Source organism: Leptosomus discolor, chromosome 2 (assembly GCF_034619465.1).
Source record: "Leptosomus discolor isolate bLepDis1 chromosome 2, bLepDis1.hap2, whole genome shotgun sequence".
NCBI lineage: Eukaryota > Metazoa > Chordata > Aves > Leptosomiformes > Leptosomidae > Leptosomus > Leptosomus discolor.
The window spans coordinates 31,907,204-31,928,033 of NC_141392.1; the positions used below are offsets into that span (position 1 = coordinate 31,907,204).

At 37.6% G+C, this 20,830-nt stretch overlaps 1 protein-coding gene across 1 annotated transcript in view; it reads right to left on the reverse strand.

Annotated features, from left to right (window-relative positions):
- KIF16B (kinesin family member 16B) overlaps positions 1-20,830 on the reverse strand; it is a 142,953-nt gene that overhangs the window by 30,432 nt on the left and 91,691 nt on the right. The window contains exons 26-27 of the mRNA XM_086460387.1: positions 15,513-15,635; positions 8,049-8,138 (exon numbers count right to left, since the gene is read on the reverse strand). Of these exons, the coding sequence (XP_086316513.1) occupies positions 8,049-8,138; positions 15,513-15,635 (213 nt within the window). The remainder of the gene's footprint in view (positions 1-8,048; positions 8,139-15,512; positions 15,636-20,830) is intronic.

Below are 20,830 nucleotides of genomic sequence, written 5' to 3' on the forward strand. Positions count from 1 at the left end.
TCCACGCTTAGAAAGTTAAAATTAAGGTCTGCCATTAGTGTAGGATTTCTATTTAAAAAACTATTTTCTAAATGCTTTTCTGTATATTTATAATTGTGCCAGAGGTATTATTTTAATACATATCATGGCATTTGCTATTTACCGGCAGACTAATGTTGCAAACAATTGTCATTTTAACCTATGCCCAAATACAGTTTCCAGAAAAAAAAATAGCATTTAGACTGTTTATGCATTCTTGGTGTTTGTCCTAAGGCTGTCATAGCAAATTTGTTACTATTATGTTTTTCCATCATATAAAAACAAAACTATAGCACATATTCTTGATTATTTTTTAAAAAAAAATCCAAATTTGCTAGTTTTTGCTAGTTAATATCCTTTCAGTCCAGGCAGAACACATCCAGTTCATTTCTTCTCTGGATCAAATTTTCAAATACAGAAATAAATCTTAAAATACTGGCATAGACTCTGTTTACTAAGGGTCACAAAGTTCTCATAGGCTGAAAGAATCTGAATTAAGAATCCATACACAGACAAACCTAAACTTTCTAAAATAATGAGATAGCATTTGTATCAAGATTTCTGCCATCATGTTCATTACCATATGCTATACCCTGCTCTCTTTGGTACATGTAACCTGTGATTTTAAATGCTTCTTGGTCACAACATGTTTCTAAACATCAATCTCAACAATCATTGAACTTGTGAACAGATTGGGACTTTGGTCACCACAGGATCAAGGCTTTGGCATAAGCATTGCAGGTTTCAGAACACACTCATTTTAAATATCACCTCAGAAGTTTTTAGTTACAGTTACTTATTATAGCACTTTACACTCTTGTAGTTGAACACTAGAAACATCCAAACGTCCAGAATTTTGCATTCCATGTGAGTATACTATTAAATCTTATACATTAATTAAATATACAGTTACTGGTGCCAGTAAATGAGAAAATCCAATGGGAAAACCAGAAGAGCTTCAGGCCGGCCAGCTCCGATGCAACGAGTTTTTGACTTCTGCTGCCAAAGCAGCTCCTAAGCTCCAGGAGCTCACTGGTTACATGGCAACTGGCTCGCCAGCCCTGCAAGTCAAGTACCTCAAAGTTATTGCTTCCTTATCCTTTTCCCTTCCAAAGTAATCCCAGGAGATTAACATAAATTTTACATTTAATGAAATGCTACAGCTGCACAGTTACAAACCAGAACTGGAGCAGCCAGACAGCCAATATCCCAGCAGAAATGCTGCCCTAAGTACTCTGCACAAGTCTGCTGCCTTACCACTCTGTTCCTAGTTTAATTTCTCTATTTGTATTCTTCCTTACGACGGAGAACTCTGCATCTCTGAGAAGGCTTCTAAATACAATTTAATGATTACAAAAATACACAGAAATTGCCTAATTATCTTTGAGACTATTGGGAAGAAAGAAAAAAAATCCCCAAACCCCCACCAACCATGTCTTGAAAGTTAGTAAAAAATTGCATTTCTCTATCAGTGATCCTGGATGGATTCTCTTTCAGAATCCAAGAATGCTCTCCTAAAATTGATGGCTTCACCCCAAACTCATCCCCTCACCATTATCTGTGCCAGCACTTCGTGCCGAAGATTTCTTCCACTTATTACTTATCAAGAGCACCAGATGTATGGACCACTTCAAAAGAAAATGGAGATCCTTCCCTGGCAGTAACCCAAAAGAGGAGTATGGAGACAAAAAGAAAGGATAGTGAGATTAGTCAGTGGTGGTTCCATGAACAACTCATGTCTCTTCATTCATCATTACAGAGCAGAATTACTCTTAATCAATATGTAGGACTAGAAAAGAGTCTAAAAAGAACTTAAGAAAGGATTAGGAAACATGTGTCTGTTCTATTTTAATAGCAAACCTATACATGATATGTTGAGTGGTTGCAGGCAGTACGGATGGATGAAACAAGAACTGGCTTCAGTGAGATATAAAACATTTCTTGTTTCTCTTCTCCAAGATGCAAAACACTTCCAGTAAGAAATGGACAGGCTACTTTTGAGTTCTGAAAAATCTGAAATATTTAAAAGTATTTTTAAAATAAGCTTGCAAAAAAATACTTCGAATTTAATATATTTTCAAAAACTTTCCCATAATATTTCTGAAAAACTTGAGAAGTATTTTCTGCTCTTCGAGTTTCATGCAGTTCTTGCAGATATGCAAAGAGCAGCCTGTTAACTCCTCCAGTTGACTAGAGCCTAGAGTTCAAACAGAATGATAGTCAGTCAAACAAGATTTCTGATAAGCAGAGGGTATTATCTTTGGAAATAAAGAGAAGGAATATAAAACTCTTATTGACACTACTGATGAGAGCCTCTCCTCCAGAACACTACACTAAAAAAAAAAACCCTCAACCCACACATAATTAATGTACCTGAAAAACCCTGTCATCCAAGCAACAGTCTCTCATCCTAACCTCCGAGATTCATGATGCTGATGTGTTACTGCAATACATCGTGCACACTCATTTCCTTGGTGGGAACAGCAGATGGGGGCAGAGGCAGATCACACAGTAACTTTGGCTTGAAGGTTTAAGTTTACATAGATGTTCCTGTCATTTCAGATGTGGATATTGTGCATCTATTCAGTCATGTAAGATGACAAAAAACAGACCAGGGGAAGGGGAAGCTGGCTCAATTACAACCCAAAATTCTTTAAAAATTATAAACAGTCCTTTTGCGCTTTAGACTGTGAAAAATACAAATATATATTTATATACAGACCTCCATACAGCAAACACAGAAATTATTGCATTCTGCTAAATAAGAAGTCAATAGCTTTGGCACTCCTGCAGGAATCTTGCCTACACACATATGTCCATATTTCCATGAATGATTCTATAAACGCAAGCATACCTTTTAGCTTCTCTTTGGCAGCTCTCCATAGATTTACTAATATTTCAAGTGGAGAATCACTATTAGTAATAAAAATGACTTAATAGTATGTGCTTCCCTTAGCACCATGTAGAGATTTTTATGCACACAAAAAGAGGGTTCAAGAAGACTGACAGGGAACTCCATAAGCAGAGCCTACAGTGAAAGCCCCACAAAACCTGACTTAGATACTTGGATGCAAGCGGGAATTAAGGACTCCCATATGAAGGAGGGACTTCATGAACCTTGGATTTGGGTAGGGAAAAAGAAATATGCAGTTGTTCCTCTGCTCTCCTTTGAAAGAGGGAAGAGACAAGAAAGTGTTAAGAAGAAGGGAGCACTGGCCATCACAACAGTGCATCACTTGAACTTGCTGAACTAACAGAGATGGGAGAGTGATTTTTCCCTCACAGAAAGATGAGGATCAGGAAGGGAAAGTCTTCTGCAGAAACCAGCACTCCAGTAGTATTTCAAAACCATGAACTGATAAGAAAAGGTGAAGAAGGAGGAAAAAACCAGAGAATCTTGCTCTGAAAGTTCTCACTTCTCTATTAAAGAGCCCATTTGCTCCTGTTTCTGACTAATAACAAACAAAAAGTACATTCATTACAGAGACTACCGCAACTGAAAGCCAAATATGGTCTTAATTAAAACTCAAAAATAATAAGAGAGTCATTAACAATCTAGCAGCGTAAGAACGCTGAAGCTGGGCAAATGACCATAATGCAGACCTAAAAAAAAATTTTAAAAAAATCTCACTGTTAAATGCTTAGTATTTATCTGCCACTGGCACAATCCCACCCTGCTGCAGCTTCTTCAGTCTTTCAAAGTTTGCATGTGACACATTTCAATTAGATATCTACTTCTCAGAAGCCACTTAATTACATTAGAAGAAATGTGCAGGTATATAAAATATATGGCGTATTATAAGACTGGAAGATATTAAATAGTTTCTGCTTCTGAAAGATATACTCATTTTATTTTTTTTAAAACCTTCCTAATAAATCAGTTTGCCAATACATTCCTTTGGGAATTCAGTGGCAGCAACATGAAATGCAAGATCAGCAAATTACTAAAATACTGATGTAGTAACTCAGAGCTGAGCAACTAATGAGCTGTAAAGTTCACTTCTAAAAGCAGGACACTCATACATTAAACACGTCCACAGTGTTTTCGCTGTTCATTATAAATATTAATTTAGAGTTGGAAGGTGAACTATGCAAAATAAAATTCAACTCTGATAGATTCTGATAAAATCGCTTTTAAGGATCAAGTTTCTTCGGAATAATTTACAGTAGCTAAGGACACAACTTTGCCAAGTTTGGTATTAAAATGCATTTTAGCATCACGGTGAATCCCAAATTGGGTCAATGACAGATGAGCAGCAGCAGACAGATTATTTTCAATTTACCAAACACACTGAACTCCTACTCATGTTGCAAAATTAATCCAAAATTACCATAAATTAAGGCTACTTTAAATAAAGGTAAAAATATGGGAAGCTAGCTATCATTCACATATGCAACATTGATAATGAAATTCCCTCAAAGAAAACAAACAGCAAATCTTTACTACAGCGCACGATATTATGTGTTTCACCCATCACAACATGCTCTTCCCCTCTGATAAAAAAGGGACACAGCAGTTTGCAGAAATGCTGATGATTAGAAGAAACCAACTGCTTCTCAGCTAGGTTTCTTCTGCCTACAAACCTGCCATTTCCTTGTGGTGCCCTAGGTCTCAAAGCAGGAGTGGACACAACACAACAGCCTGTACTATGTAAAATAGAGAAGACAACATCAGTGCTGTAAGCGTTTCCAAAACAGGTACTTAAGTGACAGTACCTATCTAAAAGCAGTACACGACAAGATCAAACGCTTATCTCACTTCTGAACTTTAAAGTGCTTTGTACTTAGCAAAGATACACATCCTTGAACATCACTGATAATTTACTGAAGGTTGTTGTGAAGTGGAGGCTCAATGAAGGCTGGAAGAAGATATTACTAAAGCTATATAGATATATTGTTTCAGAAAGTAATATGACTAAACATTTCTTCAAGTATATTAGAAGCCAAAACACATTACTATGCTTCTCCAAAGAGTATCATATTTTAGGGAAAGTTACATTGATAAACTTGTAAGACTTGATATTTGCCCTGATTTAAAAAAAATCAATTAAAAAAATGTTGAGAAGGGAACAGATAACTTAATAAAACATATTATAATGCATTTCCTATATGGAAATTAGAAATTTATTCATCTGCATAGTTAAACCAATAATTCTGTTAATGTACTAGATGTGAATCTCTATGTTTACCTAAGACACAGACATATGGCACCACAGAAGTGTAAACAAGAAACAAACTGGCACATTAAACTAGAGAACGTACTGACCTTGCAACCACGACTGCAAACAGAGGCAAGAAGCTAAAAAAAATTAGCAAAAGAAAATTGCCTATATAAGATACCTATAAAAGTGAGTAGTGTAGAGAACGGAAAATATATATTAAAATCCACAGGAAAAATATTAATCATGAACTATTAATTACAATGAAAACAACTGCAGCTGGGAAGACTCCAAGATGAAGAAAACTACATACCTTTGCGCTAGGCTGGGATTTTTTTTCAGTTGTATGCTCTTGGACACTGGAGTTTATTTTGACCTAGTAATTCCACTCCTACATTCTCACGGTTCTTCAAAAGAAACAAAGAAAAAAAAAACCCACTCCCTCCTGTAACACCAAAAAAAGCCTGAATTTGTACTGTGAATCACAAATGCTTGATTCAAAAAAGTGACATCAATAGGCTGCAGCACATGGGACATTTTAATGGTGGCTTTAAGAACATCAACTTCTATCTTGTATGTAGTAATGAGATTCAGGAGGAATCTGATCTCCCTCTGACATAACTGTAAAAGCCAAATTCAATTGTTCCTCAATGTATTGTCAGGATCAATAACAAACTCTGAAAAAGGCTACTCAAACATTTTTTCTTAAATGGGGAAGATCGGTCTGCAAAGGGATCCAGGTGGCCCTTTCCTATTTCAACTGGATGACTGCCTAGCTGTTCAAGAGTTAGATGCAATTAGGATATTACTGTTGACAAACTGTAACTCTAACATCCTAGAACTGGGAATTCATTCAAATCAAAAATATGATACTGATGTTCGTTCACAAGTAATATTTTTAAAAGCATTTGTGGAAAGAGAACATTTCTATTTTCCATTCAAACCTCATTTTTACCTTTAAAAATTTTCTGACAATCAGAAAAGAGGACCTAATTTTCTTTCTCTTTTCTCTCTCTCTTTTTTTCCTTTTTTTTTTTTTCCCCTAATAAACTTTTCCATAGATATTTGGTGTGTAGTAGTTTCAATTTCTGGTTTTCATACTGTTTTGGAATGGGAATGATCGTAAGTCCCAAATTCTCCACAAAAGACATACCAACATATTTTACTCTTTAAAACTCAAGGCCATTCCATGCTCAATTAGTTTTCAGCTTAAAGAATACATCAATGAAGACCAAGAAAGTGTTTGCACACTGTTGCACCTCTCTTTCTTGAACACATTAATGTTTTTTAATATATTGCTCATGAATAGAAGGCCCAGGCCTCTTTACTTGAGCTAACTCTCAAATCAGGATCACTTCCAATGCTTGAATGATGCATTTCTTCTAATATACAAGGGAATAAGTAGAAAGGAAGCAAATGTTAATAATTAAAAGTTAGATGTGGAAACAAAGAACTGTAATTCTACAAACGCTCACTCCAATAAACTAAAGCTCTGTCAGGCACAGCTCCTCATAACTAGAATGCCCAGAGTCTCTGAGGTGGTCAGAAAGATCAATTTCCCATTTTGCAGAAACCTAGAAGCCACTATTACAAAAGGGTATCTGTGGAACAATGGTCTTTTAAATGAGGAGCTGTCAGGATAACATGATCTGACTGCAAGTATCTTGCAATGAACAAAACAGCAACCTCCAGGGAACCACGCCAGTCAGCAGTAAAGAGGATTAATAGCTAGAGGCAACACACGGAATCACAGTTTCACCGCAATGTCCATCCTGTATCTAGCAGCCTTGGAGCTTTAAAATGCTGAAGGGCTTGCCAATCTTACTAGAAGCATACGGCTGAGAGGAATCATAGAATAGTTTGGGTTGGAAGGGACCTTTAAAGCTCATCTAGTCCAATCTCCCCTCCAGTTGAGCAGGGACACCTTTAGCTAGATCAGGTTGCTCAGAGCCCCATCCAACCTGACCCTGAAAGTTTCCAGGGATGGGGCTTTTACCACCTCGCTGTACAACCTGTGCCAGTGTTTTACCACTCCTACTGTAAAAAATTTCTTCATTATATCTGGTCTAAATCTTCCACCTTTTAGTTTAAAACAGTTACCCCTTGTCCTATTGCAACAGGCCCTGCTAAAAAGTTTGTCCCCATCTTTCTTATGAGTCCCCTTTAAGTACTGAAAGGCTGCAACAACGTCTCCCTGGATCCTTCTCTTCTCCAGGCTGAACAACCCCAACTCTCAGCCTTTTTTCATAGGGGAGGTGCTCCAGTCCCCTGATCATTTTCGTGGCCCTCCTCTGGACCTGCTCCAACAGGTCCATGTCTTTCCTTTCCTGAGGGCTCCAGAGTTGGATGCAGTACTCCAGGTGGGGTCTCACCAGAGCAGAGTGTCAGAATCACCTCCCTTGACCTGCTGGCCATGCTTCTTTTGACGCAGCCCAGGACATGGTTGCTTTCCATATCCCTGGCACATTACTTGCTCATGTCCAACTTTTCATCCACCAGTATACACCATTGACCACTATCCTCTGGATGCGACCATCCAACCAATCTCTCATCCACCAGTCCACCCACCAAACCCATATCTCTCCAATTTAGAGAGAAGGATGTTGTGGGGGACCATGTCAAAGTCCTTACAGAAGTCCAGATAGATGACATCCATAGCTTTTCCCTTGTCCCCTGCTATAGTCACTCCATCATAGAATGCCACAAGGTTGATCAGGCAGGACTTGCCCTTGGTGAAGCCATGCCGGCTGTCTCAAATTACCTCCCTTTTTGAGTAAAGATCTTTCAAAAAAAAAAAAAAAAACCACAACCCAAACTTATTTTCAAGTCTCTACCTCCACACTTTTCTGCAAAAGTTTTACCAAAACTTACCTCTGGGTATTTCAGTTTTAAAGTCTTATGCATTTCTCGAAAACGACTGTACCGCCTGAATACTGTCCATGTCTCATCCAGGACTGTTATCTATATCGGACAACATAAAAAAGAAACAGAAGTAAAACCACACAACGCACAACACTAAAAATCATGCAGTATACAAGGTTATCAGATTAAAATGGGCAATTCTTAGTTCCCTTAAATCCATAAGCTTTTATAAGTTTACTTATTTTTTTCTTTCATTACAGTGACAGAACTGTATTTAATAAGGAGCACTGTTTGCAAAGCAAAAAAACTGAACGCATTTATTCCTTATTCTGGAGTGGTTTGACAAGGCTGTAAACACATTAAAATATCCCAAATCATTCCTTGGTGCAGCTATGGTGCAGCTCTCAGCATTATAATCAGTGAGTGTTCCATTAATGAACGAAAAATATCCAGCACAAGCATAGTGTAGCCTCTCTATACATTCACAGAAATGTATATTCACAAATACGCATACACAAACATACACAGATATACACAATTAATAAATACACATTTCTTGGACACACGGTTCATTACCACATATATGCCGGCTTTCAGTAGAAGTTATTCTTTTAAAACACTCTTGGTCTGTCTCATCAATATGTTGATGAACATCCTATTTATATGGGAAGTCTTATTAAAATCAACAGAATTACTTGTGTGAAAAAAGCGCACAGCAACAGGAGCAAAGGGGAAGGGTGAGCCAACCTTACCATCAGCTGTTCACAAAATCCTCACTGGAACAGAGAAACTAACAAAAAATTCATGGAAAGAAAATTTCTCGCTGTCTAAAATTAGGTGAAATGAAAGGAATTTGTAAGTGGGTCATAAAAGTGGTGTGACTGGACCCTTTGATTTTACAACAAAGTCTTTCTGTAGCTCTGGTGATCCAAGGCTACCAAGAAGCAATGCGGCAGGGAGAGGTGGGCATTTTTCTACACCGACTATTAGAGCTGGAGAAAGCCAACTGGCATTGCCTAAACCTGAAAAGACTGTTACTTTTTTAATCTAACACGCCTAATATGTGATATTATCTCCGCCTAGCTATGATTTTATGCAAAGATCAAGAACAAGCTTTTTCACAGACCGCATTTCACGAAGACACGGGCTTTTTAATCTTAAAGTGACTCCTAGAATTAACAAGTAGTTCCCTCGCTACTGAGGGTATCAGAAAGTTATAGAGTTTAAAGGAAGTTGCAACAGAGCAGGATAACAGAGTAGGAGAAGAAGAAATCGGGGCAGTAATGCCAGAAGAAACCAGCATCCAAGTACCGTTGTTGACAACTGCTACCCCATGCTTGCAACAAACCCATCTCTGGTCCACCCTTTCCCATGCCTGCTGCTGTACACAGAACAAGGGAACTGGAGGAAGTGTTTTGGAAAACAAAATTTAATGTGTATCTTATGACATCAGGAAACAGTTTTGTTTTTTTTTTCCCTTTTTTTAACTAAAAGATGTAAGTAAACAAAACTAGCTTTCTCAAAACTTTGCACAAACATTAAAAACATAGTCTCTTCTAGCACATCTCCACAATGCAAATTCATTATTTCTGATAAAATTCATCTTTCATGACACCAATAAGCCTGACTGCTACCAGGATGCCTGCGTGATGGACTATACTCCCTCAATACATTATTAACAGTGTCTCAAACATTATAAATCAGGTGAATGGATTTAACACACACAGGCAGGTTTAACTAAAACCATTTAACTATTCAGGAATATGCATGTTACGCTGATCTCAATTAACCAATTAACCATTTTGTTCTGAATAATTACTTTAAAGTAAAGGGCTTTGTGATTTCAATGTTCAGGTAAACATTAGAGCGCAATGGATAATCATAAAATGCAGGTATTACTCATTCCTGCTTTCTTTTTTCTTGAATTCCTTATTTTAATATTTCTGACTCACGTACAATTTCACTTGTACATGAACTTTATTCAAAAGTGACCTCTTTTTTCCCCCTACGGTTTTTGCAGAAGCATGCCTTTAGGGCAGCAACCTAACACAAAGCATCCAGGACACTTCTGGCTATACAGCCTGGGGAAGAGCATGTATCTCAGCTTGCCAATGACGATGTTGGCTGTGCATCTGACAGCTGTCTAGGGGATAGGGTGGTACCAAACTTACCCAAATCAAACCGCCTGCAGCCAATTACTTATTAGCTTTCTTCTACAGTTTAATAAACAATTTATTAGAGATAGACAGGAAGGAAAACAGCACAGCCATATATTTGTGCTGCCTAAGAACTGAAGGATTTTCTCCAGTGTTCTCTGATGGCTTGGCTTGACCAGACTCGGTCCCTGTCACCCTCTTTGCTTAGTTTCCTAATTCTTGTAACGAGACTAGCAGGTAATGTACTGCAAAATGTTATTGTTGTTACTGCTGATACTATTGGAAAATTAATTTCAAAGCTAAACAAAATCTTAACTGGTCCCCAAAGTTCACCAATAATGTTATTAGGACAGACAGGATCAAACTCCACTCATATAAAGAAGAGAATTACAGCACACCTGGCATAGCAACAGCATTTTTTAGAACAGGGCCCTTTACTCCTATTAGTGACCCAACCAGTTGGGGCTGGGATTCTTTTCACCCATTAAAAAAAGCCATATGACAGACTATATACTCTGTAATTATGGGATGGAGACATATTCAAATCTTTTGAACAAATAAAGCAAATTTGAAAAGCCCTTTACTTTTTACTTCTAATTTGCTAATATAGTAGTTAAACTATTTTCTCAATAACAGAGAAGATATATGGTTGAACAAATCTATAGGAGTATTTTGAAAATGTGTCTTATCTGGGCACTTAGGAGATCCTATACTTGCCTCAGAATTGTGGTTTGTGGGGTTTGGTTTTTCGTTTGTTGTTTGTTTTTCTTGTGTTTTTGTTTGTTTTCATTCAAGTGCACCATTTCCTATGTAAAACCTATAAATTTGAGAGGAGATATTATAGCCCTGTCTCCTTATTTCTTCTTCTCATGATAACCAACAGAAAATAACGAAACAGACATTTTCATTTCATTCCACTCATCACAGAATTTGTTCCTCTTCTGCCTCATAAAACCATGGGGAGCAGGGACAGGGGGAGATGGGGTGGGGAGGAATTTTCCATCTGATTCAGGAGCAATCAGAAAGAACAGAAAATGGCCACCTTACTTATCTGGGCTGGTTAAACTGTCTACAGTTTTTGTGAAAATTTTTATTTCTCCAAACAGACTTCATTGAAACTGTTCCTCACCCTGTCTATGAATACAGTATCTGAAAAGCTAAAAGTTGCCTAAAAATTTCTTGTAATTTTTTTTATTTATTATTGAAGGTATTAATCCGATAGAGTCAACAGAAGACTGGGCTTTTTCTTTTTTCTAATTTAGGTACATATGAGGCATGCATCATTTTCTTTAAGAACTATTTATCAGTGAGCACTGCTTCTGCTTTACTCCCAATTCTGCAACAGTTTGCCGAGCACAGAGAGAAATATAGACTAGGAACATGGACATTTTGAGCAGACCCACCACAGCATTTGGCTGAGAAGAACTATGACCAGACCTAGAGAAAAGCACTGCTTTGTGATGCATCTGCCTGGATTTTCTCCTATGGAGAACTCATCAGAGATGACTGAAAGGCTGTGAAACAAGAAAAAGCCAGGCTCTTCTCAGCAACGGCCAATAATAGGACAAGAGGCAACAGGTGCAAGCTGGAGCACAGGAGGTTCCACATTAACATAAGGAGAAACTTTTTCACTGTGAGGATGACAGAGCACTGGAACAGGCTGCCCAGAGAGGTTGTGGAGTCTCCTCTGGAGACATTCAAAACCCTCCTGGACGTGTTCCTGTGTGATCTACTCTAAGTGGTCCTGCTCTGGTAGGGAGGTTGGACTAGATGATCTTTCAACCCCTAACATTCTGTGATTCTGTAATATCAAGCAGGATAAATAAAATGAAAGAACTCAGAATGAGGAAAAGCTGAACAAAAATGAGAAGGCTTATCTACAACTTTCCCTCTTGTCAGAGGATCCCCTGCAAGGCTGTGCCTGATTCCAGGCTTTCCTTCCATCACCTGCTCTCAGGAGACCCTGCGTGCCTTTATGTGAGCTGGAGTTCCCCCTTCCCTGCTGCCTCACTGCTCCTGCTGCCGTCCAAAGGTACTGCCTGCAACAGATGCCAATGATCTTATCCATGCAAAAGCTCTTCCCACACGCTGTTTCTAGCACAGCCGTGTCTGAATATTCTGTGTAACACAACAACATGAAAGGAAGAGGAGAATACAAGAACAGCTTTCTGGTATTCTAATTCAGATGTAACATAAATATGTTTAGACCTGATTAAGCTACTAGTGTTTCATCATGTCTTTAAAGGCAACACATAAAACTGTCACTCAAATGGAAGTTTTTTTCGGAAATCTATCTGTTCATACTGAATACTTAAGAGCAGATCAGCACAAACAGCTCCGTGACATCTCTTGTTGCAAAAGGAGAAGGTGAGGTCTTAACTGTAATAAAGTATGGGGTTGTTTCTTTTTTGAACTCTCTCCAATAGGTTCTCATGGGAGTCACTCAACATCTTAAAGTAGGATCTGTATCCAGTGGAAGAACCTGAGCAGACAGACCACCTTGCTGGCCCATTCCCAAATGTTACATATGTCTAGATGGACAAGATGCTTAACATGCATAAAAGAAAATATTTTTGGATGGTATGTCAGGGTTGAAAGACTTATGAACTGACTGTGATGCTGCCAAGGAAAGTGGAACCCACACTCTCTCTTTTGGCATATAAAGGAAATAATCTTTACTACTGCGTGTCACAAAGAAATTTATATATGTTACATATAGAAACTTTTTATATTTATTCCCTTATACAGCAATATGCCAGATTTAACTACAATGACTAGAAACACCTGCTGAAGAAAATACTTCCATGATACCTAGGATTCAAAAGTTTCCAATGCAACCCAGTCATCCCTTGTCTCTTCGTCAGATTTCAAAGTGCTATTACATGCAAATAGGTCAGCTACCCATTTTCCCAAGAGCAAGAGGAACCTTGGTGAAGAAATCTTATTTGGGACCTAGCAAAGGAAATGATATTAACACCACCTCAGCCCTTCCCCAAGCCTGACACTTATTCTGATACAAGATCACCTTAAAATAAACTTGAACAAAGTAAAGTAAGGATGATATCAGAAATTATTTCAACAACTGACATTGTATCCTGACCCATCAAGAAGAGATAAAAACACAGGTACATATTCTCTCCACCCTGTTCTGTCTTCCTACTTTCCTGATTTTTAAGACCAAAAAAAAAAAAAAAAATTATCACTATTCCATGTATTCCAATTTCCCATAGAATAACCATAGCAGCAACTGAAGATTAATATAGATCAAAGTAGAGCTGGGACGTCTACAGAGGAAAGGTTTAAAATAGAAAAGTTTGTGGAAGGTTTGTGGATTGTAGCTTGGAGCCAAATCCTGACCACAGCAAAAGCAGCCCACTGTTAACATACAGAGACCTGGAGGCAAAAGAAAAAGCATAAACAGTTGATTGATTCGTGTAAGGGAATGACTACAATAAACATCCCAGAGACAGCCAAACTAAGGTCCATAGGAGCTTCAGTAAAAATATTTAGTGCTCTAAAGAAGTTGACAGCAATGGAATGCAATTATTAAAATGACAGCCTATTCCCTATCCCATATGTCATCCATTTCTTTGCTTTGAACTTCATCAAAGCCGTTACTTAAGCAGCAGTTTCTTTCAGAGGCAGCCTAGAGATGGCACAGGAGAGAGAGAAAAGATAGTATGGAAAGTGTGGCAGAAGAGAATAGCCACTCCATATACACTGCTCTTACCTAGGGCATCTGCTCATTCCATGCTAGCACTGAGGTTAGGTCGCAAGCCTTGCTTTTCACAGAAACAAAATATGAGCAAGATAATTGCTGCAGCCTAGTTTCATATGCATTTGTAGCTGTCTTTGGTATATACTCCTGTTCCTTCCTAGTTATGAACCCCACCCCCCTCCAACATTTTTCTCTTCCTACATTTCCTTCGAGGTAAGTCCAAGTCTTCCTGCACATACTTTTAACTGTCCCTCTGTCCTAAGTTGCTGCAGATGCTTACATGGGTTTTAGGGATGAAGGGAGAATACTTGGAAAAGAAATCCACCAGCTTACTAAAAAGAGAAAATATCTTTTTCCACTACCCAGTTTAGTAAATCCTGTGTGCTGAAAATAGTTGGGAAGTCATTGGGGAAGTCTCATATGCGCTTACTCTTTTCTCAGTATCTCTTTGGCTCTGGGCTTTCGCTGGCCCCAGGAAATTCAAAGTTCAACAGGCAAAAGGAAGTATTCCATCCACAAACTGCAGTAGGTTCAAGATGAAAATTTAATTAGCAAGAGCTAAGATTGCCCATCTTAATAAAAGCCTTTATAAAAGAGAATTTGATCATAGTTCAAAAATGGTCCTGCACACCATGAGGGCAGGTCACTCCTCCAACTTACACCAGCTAACAAAGCATCTGGCAGTACATTCAGTGAAGAAGGATGCCAATTCTGTCTCTGATGCCATGTACATCAGTTATGCTACATGTCCACACGCACCAAGAGCACATTTCCAATTAGATTTCACATCTTGCTTTGAAAAAACACTGGCTTAGTACCAGAGGAAACATAATGAATATGCATTTTTTCCAGCATTTCTGCACAGAACATCAACTAAGGAAGCTACTAGAATGGAGCGGAAGCAGGTAACAGGTTGGAGATGGGAGACCTTGGAAACACAGGATGGGAAGAATCAGATCAACAAAGAGCCTGAAAGGAATTGAGCCTTTGTTGTGGATACGTTCAAAATACTTTAATTATGCTTTCACTATTACAGGTAAATATTCCAAGTCTAATAATTTTTTATACCTGACATTCACAGCTCAATAAAGGGCTTTCCTGCAACCAATATGCACTTAATCCTCATCTCCACAACGCTTTCAACAATTATTTGACATTGGATCTGGAACTGCTCACTCCAAGAATTTGACCACCAGCCTCCTGTGTACAATCGATCCACTTGGAAAATGCCTGTCTTCACAGCATCCTGTATTGCACATGCCTTCTCACAGCCTCTCTTATTTAACAGTACTGAGGCCACTTAGACAGTGGAAAGAGAACCAAAAATTGCACTTAGTGGAACAAAAACATTTCATTGGGGTTATTAAAGTGATTTCTGGAATCTGCAGATTGCCAGGTGCGTTTCCAGCTGATGCTGTCACAGTGAACTCCAACAGCTGAACACCAACAGCTGGACAGAGCAAACTAGGAACTATTTGTTTTTAAACAAAAGACATTTTTCTACTATTATTGTTACTATGATGCTACTGTTGCATAAATGCAAGCAAAATGTGTACAGAGACCCCAAACATTAAGGAGAAGCAACTGAAAAGCACTTACCTTTATTTCAAACTCATAGTGTTCATCCTTTCCCTGCCCACATAGGACATAGCGTGGAATACTAATTTTAATTGGGTCCTTTAGGTCATCTGGATTTGCTCCCAGTGAACGACAGACCATCCGCTTTCATGTGCATACCAAATAGGGAGAACAAAGGAAAACCAAAATCACTACGTAAGGAAAAAAAGAAAAGAACTTCACTAAAAATGAGAAAACGTTCTTGGCCGGAAGAGCAGGGAAAGAGAGCATAGAGGAGACAGAAATTATTTCTAAAACGAAGGAATTATTTGAAAACAAAGTGGATCTCATTTTATAAGCAAGCCCTAGCATTTTGTTAGGCATGAAAAAATTAAGGCGAAGTGTCTTCAAAAATACTGCTTTTTCTCTGAAAAGGCATTTTCAGCTTAGGTATCAAAAACAAGGGAAAGCAGACAATTTTTATTAACCTTCTTTTAAAAAAATAAATGTATGAACCAAGCCTTCACAGTCAGCCATATTTTTGAATGTCTCTATACATCAAACCTGTTTACAATATCATGCAAAGCTGCAGGGGATTGAGGCAATTCAGAAAGCTCTTAGACTGTAAAAACCATGAATGCATTTTATAATTAAATAAGGTATAGATAATATAGCAATCCACCGCCAGAACAGTTTCCTACTATTTTCTTTACATCATATCTAATCAACAGAAAACTCAACCATGATAAATTTGCATGGTCTGGACAAAACAATCTAAAAAGGTATTTGTAATGAGGGCACATTCTTCTCACTAACAGCCAGATGGAATCTGTAACTCTGAAGTTATGACAAAAATAAAATATTTTTGCAAGTGAAAAGATTAATGCTTTGCTTATGCCAAAAGTGGCATAAGCATTTACAGTTAATAAGTACAGAAATGGCCTTTTAGGAAATCCTCCACTTTCTTGATTGAATGTTTTTGGTCTGAAAACCTTAATGAACTTGTACTTAAAAAATAACAACACTATGACAAATGTAAGTTAACTATAACAAAAAAGATAAAAACCTTATCACTTTAAAGTTATGACATGTTATATATTTGTATTTAGTGATGCTATCCATCACTTGATCTGTAAGTGTATTCTCAACCTTCATTTTCAATCCTTTAGCAACTACCATGAGACATGTTGCTTGGTCAAAATTCTTAAGTCTTGACCAACGTGAATATGGCTCACACTTCTACTCCCCAACACCTGGTTTCTTTGTAGCAACTCCTGGTGACTTCCAGTACATGTGATATTGTGTAGGAGCTGGAGAAAAGTTTGAAACCCACTCATAAACACCTGTCTGAATGCTGCCTATTAGAGAGCTTTTTGGCATCCTGACCAAGCTCTGGAGAAGGGGAGGCTGTTATTTCACTACCAGCCAACTATAAATGTCAGTGTCACTTCCATTAACATTCGCATTAAAAGTAGTGAAAAAAAAAATACAAAGAAAGTGAATTTTTGTTTCAATTAACTGACTTTAACTAGAACGTGTTTTCCACAAACTCTTCTTTTTTGTGTGAAAATGTAAGTTTGTGTTTCAATGGAAAAATATTTTTAGTGACCTTTGTTTACACAACAAATACTTTCTCCTCTCCATTTTGCCCTCCTTTCACTTTTCCCCATGTTACTGGCTTTTCAACTAAAACTCACTTCTGAAGCATAGAAGTGTAAGCAATTCTTTCCTTGGGGTAAAAGAGGAGTTCATTGCCTTGACAACAATATCATCTGTTTTAAAACAATAATAAAACCATAAAGTCACTCTTATAGCCACCTCTGTCAACATGTAATTTATTGGCAGTAATTTTCAGAGAACGATTACAAAGAGCTAATAGTCAGTGATGAAAATAATATGAAACACAAAGTATTGTGAAAAATGTGCCCTAATACATTCAATAATGCTTTGATATTCATAACCATTGATCATTATGTTATGTTTAATTTACAGTAGAATAAGAGATATTTCTGTGAAGTCTTTTTTTTTCCCCATAAAGTGCTGAATATTCATTCATTTGAAAACAAACAAGAAAGAGGAAAACCATGTTATTAGGAACATTACATGCACAAACATTTAACTTTAGGTATAATATGAAAAGGAATTATTTGCAGAAATTGCTGTCCTTTACAGAACCACAGAATGGCAGGGGTTGGAAGGGACCTCTGGAGATCACCTAGTCCATCCCTCCTGATAAAGCAGGTTCACCTTTAACAGCCTTGATTATGACAATCCTCCCAGATAGTGCCACTCAGTGTTAACTTTCGGCAAGGCCTTGGTGATGTCAATGAGGGAGCCACTCTTGAACTGGACTGACAGGAGGTTATGCTCCAATTCGTAACTACTCTGTCTACTCCATGTTCTGTGAGATATTTGTATATACTTTTTTTGTTAAAAACAAAAACCATACCCCAAAATAACGTGACACATTTTGCTCATCTTTGGACTTAAGGTAGCAGAAAGTTTCGTTGTGATAAAAAACCCCCACAATACCATAGTTCTCTATCCAGAGCAACATTCATCCTTCCAGACACAACTTCCCCATCCAATGCAAGCTATTTCTTTTTAAATCCCATGTGAGTTACATTATCCTATCTTAACATATGGTAAGAACAAATGGGAAATGTTCTTATACTAGTAGAGAGACTGAAGTCTAACTCTGTCTAGTAGAAGATTGCACCTCTACTGGCAATATGCTTACAGAATTTAGAATTTCAGATTAGATACCACTGTTTTTTCTGCCAAAGATCATCTTCCTCCAACAAGGCAGATGGTACATTCAAGAAACAGGATTCAAAAGGTATTCAGCTCCCTTTACAAGGGAAGAAACAAAAGATGGGAGACAACAGCTTATTTATTATTTAAACATCTAACAGGGATAACAGGTAAAGAATAACCTTGTACTAAGCTAAAGGCAAGCCTCGACTAATGGAAATCTTTTATTAATGTTCAAGAGTTCTATTATTTCTTGGAATATAATATTAAAGAGACTGTAAGAGATGCAATCTCACAGCATCAGCCACCTCATTAGTAAGCAAGCAGAAAAAGAGGAAACTCAGGCCAGGCACATTATACAGAGAGAACTCTAGAGTCAAACTCACTCCATCCGTCAGGCAGTATCCCCAGTTGCTAACTATGCATTTAACAGCACGAGAAACATGTACACAGATGATAAACCTGAAAACGCTTGTCTTAGCGCATGTGTAACAGCACGACCAAAGGCTGAAATGCTATTTAAAGCACAACCAACCTCTGTTTACACCCTTTAACCAGGTTCATTTTCACATCACATTTTCGTTAAACACTCACAACAAGGGAATATAAAGACTTACTCTGTTGTGGAAGAGTACAAGTTAACTATTTGGACAAAATAAAGAGGAATGACTTAAAGCCATGTATTGCTTCCCTGCAAGAAAAGGAGAGGAGGCAGAAAACTAATAAGAATATTGGATGTTCCCTGCATTTTTCTTGTTCTGTTTCATTGCTTCCATGTCGCTTACACTCTCTCAGCCTGAGGCAAAGGGGGCAAACCCAGAAGAAAACAGATATGACAAATCCATCAATTCCTGGTACCTCAGCCAACACACAATAAGCCAAACACAACTTCTTTCGCACTTGTGACAAACTTTAATGCAAGAGTGCAATAATCCTTAAATGCAAAACTCTTAAGTAAAACAGAATTGTCAATGTTATTCTTCCTAAAATTGTAAGTATAAAAGCTATAAACATCCTTAGTATTAAGAGCATACAGTGAATGTAAGACTGAAAAACAAAAGTATTGCAGAAGTTTTGAAATATTGAAATCATGGGCCTGAAATAAATGAGAATCACAAAAAACCAAAGATACTCAGAAAGATGAAGGAAAAAGCAATCAAGAAGGAATGGAGAAGACATTAATAAAGATAGATAGTAGATGGAGGGAGCCACAAAACACAGCCACAATGGAAATCACAAGACACAGCTGTAATTATCGTTTTGATCTACCTACAACATAAGATAGAAATACTTAATTTCCTCAGTTTCCCAGGAAATATATGTACAGCATATCAGAGACCCACAAGAAGCAAGCACTCAAGCAATAATGATTTTTGTTAAGATGTGTGTACAAACCCTACGGTATTCCCTCACAGGCTCAAAGGACTTTTTTGCCTATTGATAGAAATATTGAATAGAATAGAATAGAATATTGATAGAAATAAAATTAAAAACTTACAATATTCATCAGCCTCTTATTTTGAATGTATCTAAACGTATTTGGATTTCAACACCTAGTCAGATGCATAATTAGCCAAATGGCTTCTTCACTTGAACTGAATGTTAATTTCCATATTTCTGAAGGGATATGCAAACTGCTTTGAAGAATTGATGGGATGACTGTTAGTTGAGTATTTATTTCTTTTTCCCTGTATTCAGAGAAACCAATTCCTGAATCAGATCCAACCTTATTCCTTCTAGAAAACACAAGCTCAATTTTTGTGAAATTCTCTTTGTCTGGCAAAACTACACATCGGATATCATTCAAACTGTACAACTGAAGGCTGTCAAACTGTGATTGCTGGCATGAAGCATCCAGAAAGTTAGGTGCCAGATAAGAGACATTATTTTTCTTTAAGAGACCTATATGAGTAGTTGTAAGAACAAGAGCTCTATACACAGTCTGCTTAGCACAGTCTACTGTCACTGAGGTATACAGCAGCACGTGAATGTCACCTAATGAAGGTTTAATACTTCCCATATTTTCATGGAGCAAGTAAACCAGATCAGCTAATTCAGTTCTAAATTTACAGGACAATCGTACTCCATTTGCAAAAACTAAGTCATTTACTTCTGCTGTCCAGTCAAGCGAAATCTGCATCAAATCATCATTCAGGAGCTGGTGATTTAAATAAGCAGCATCATCCATTGTAGAAATCAAAACACTCGTTATGTCATGGCAAATTCTTTGAGTGAAGTGTTTGTCATAGGTAAATATTGTGAGTAAACAACTTTCAGAACACAGAAGACTAATATTCTGTCCAGCAAAGCCAACTTGAATCTCCTTGACCGTAACAATGGGAACCTCATGAAACATTGCCAAGCAACTCTGGCAGATGTCTTGTTTGACTGACGAAACAACAACATACAGAATGGAGCTGAACAAAAGCAAGCAAGCAGGTTCTGGATCAGGTTTTTTGCAATTGCCAACAGCGACCCAATATATACCTTTCAACTCCTCCATTCTACTACAAATTTGAGGTAAGGCACAGGTCAAAAATTCCAGCACTTTTTCCAGAGAACAGACCTGAAGCTTCAAAAAGATATCAGGAAAACATACAAATTTC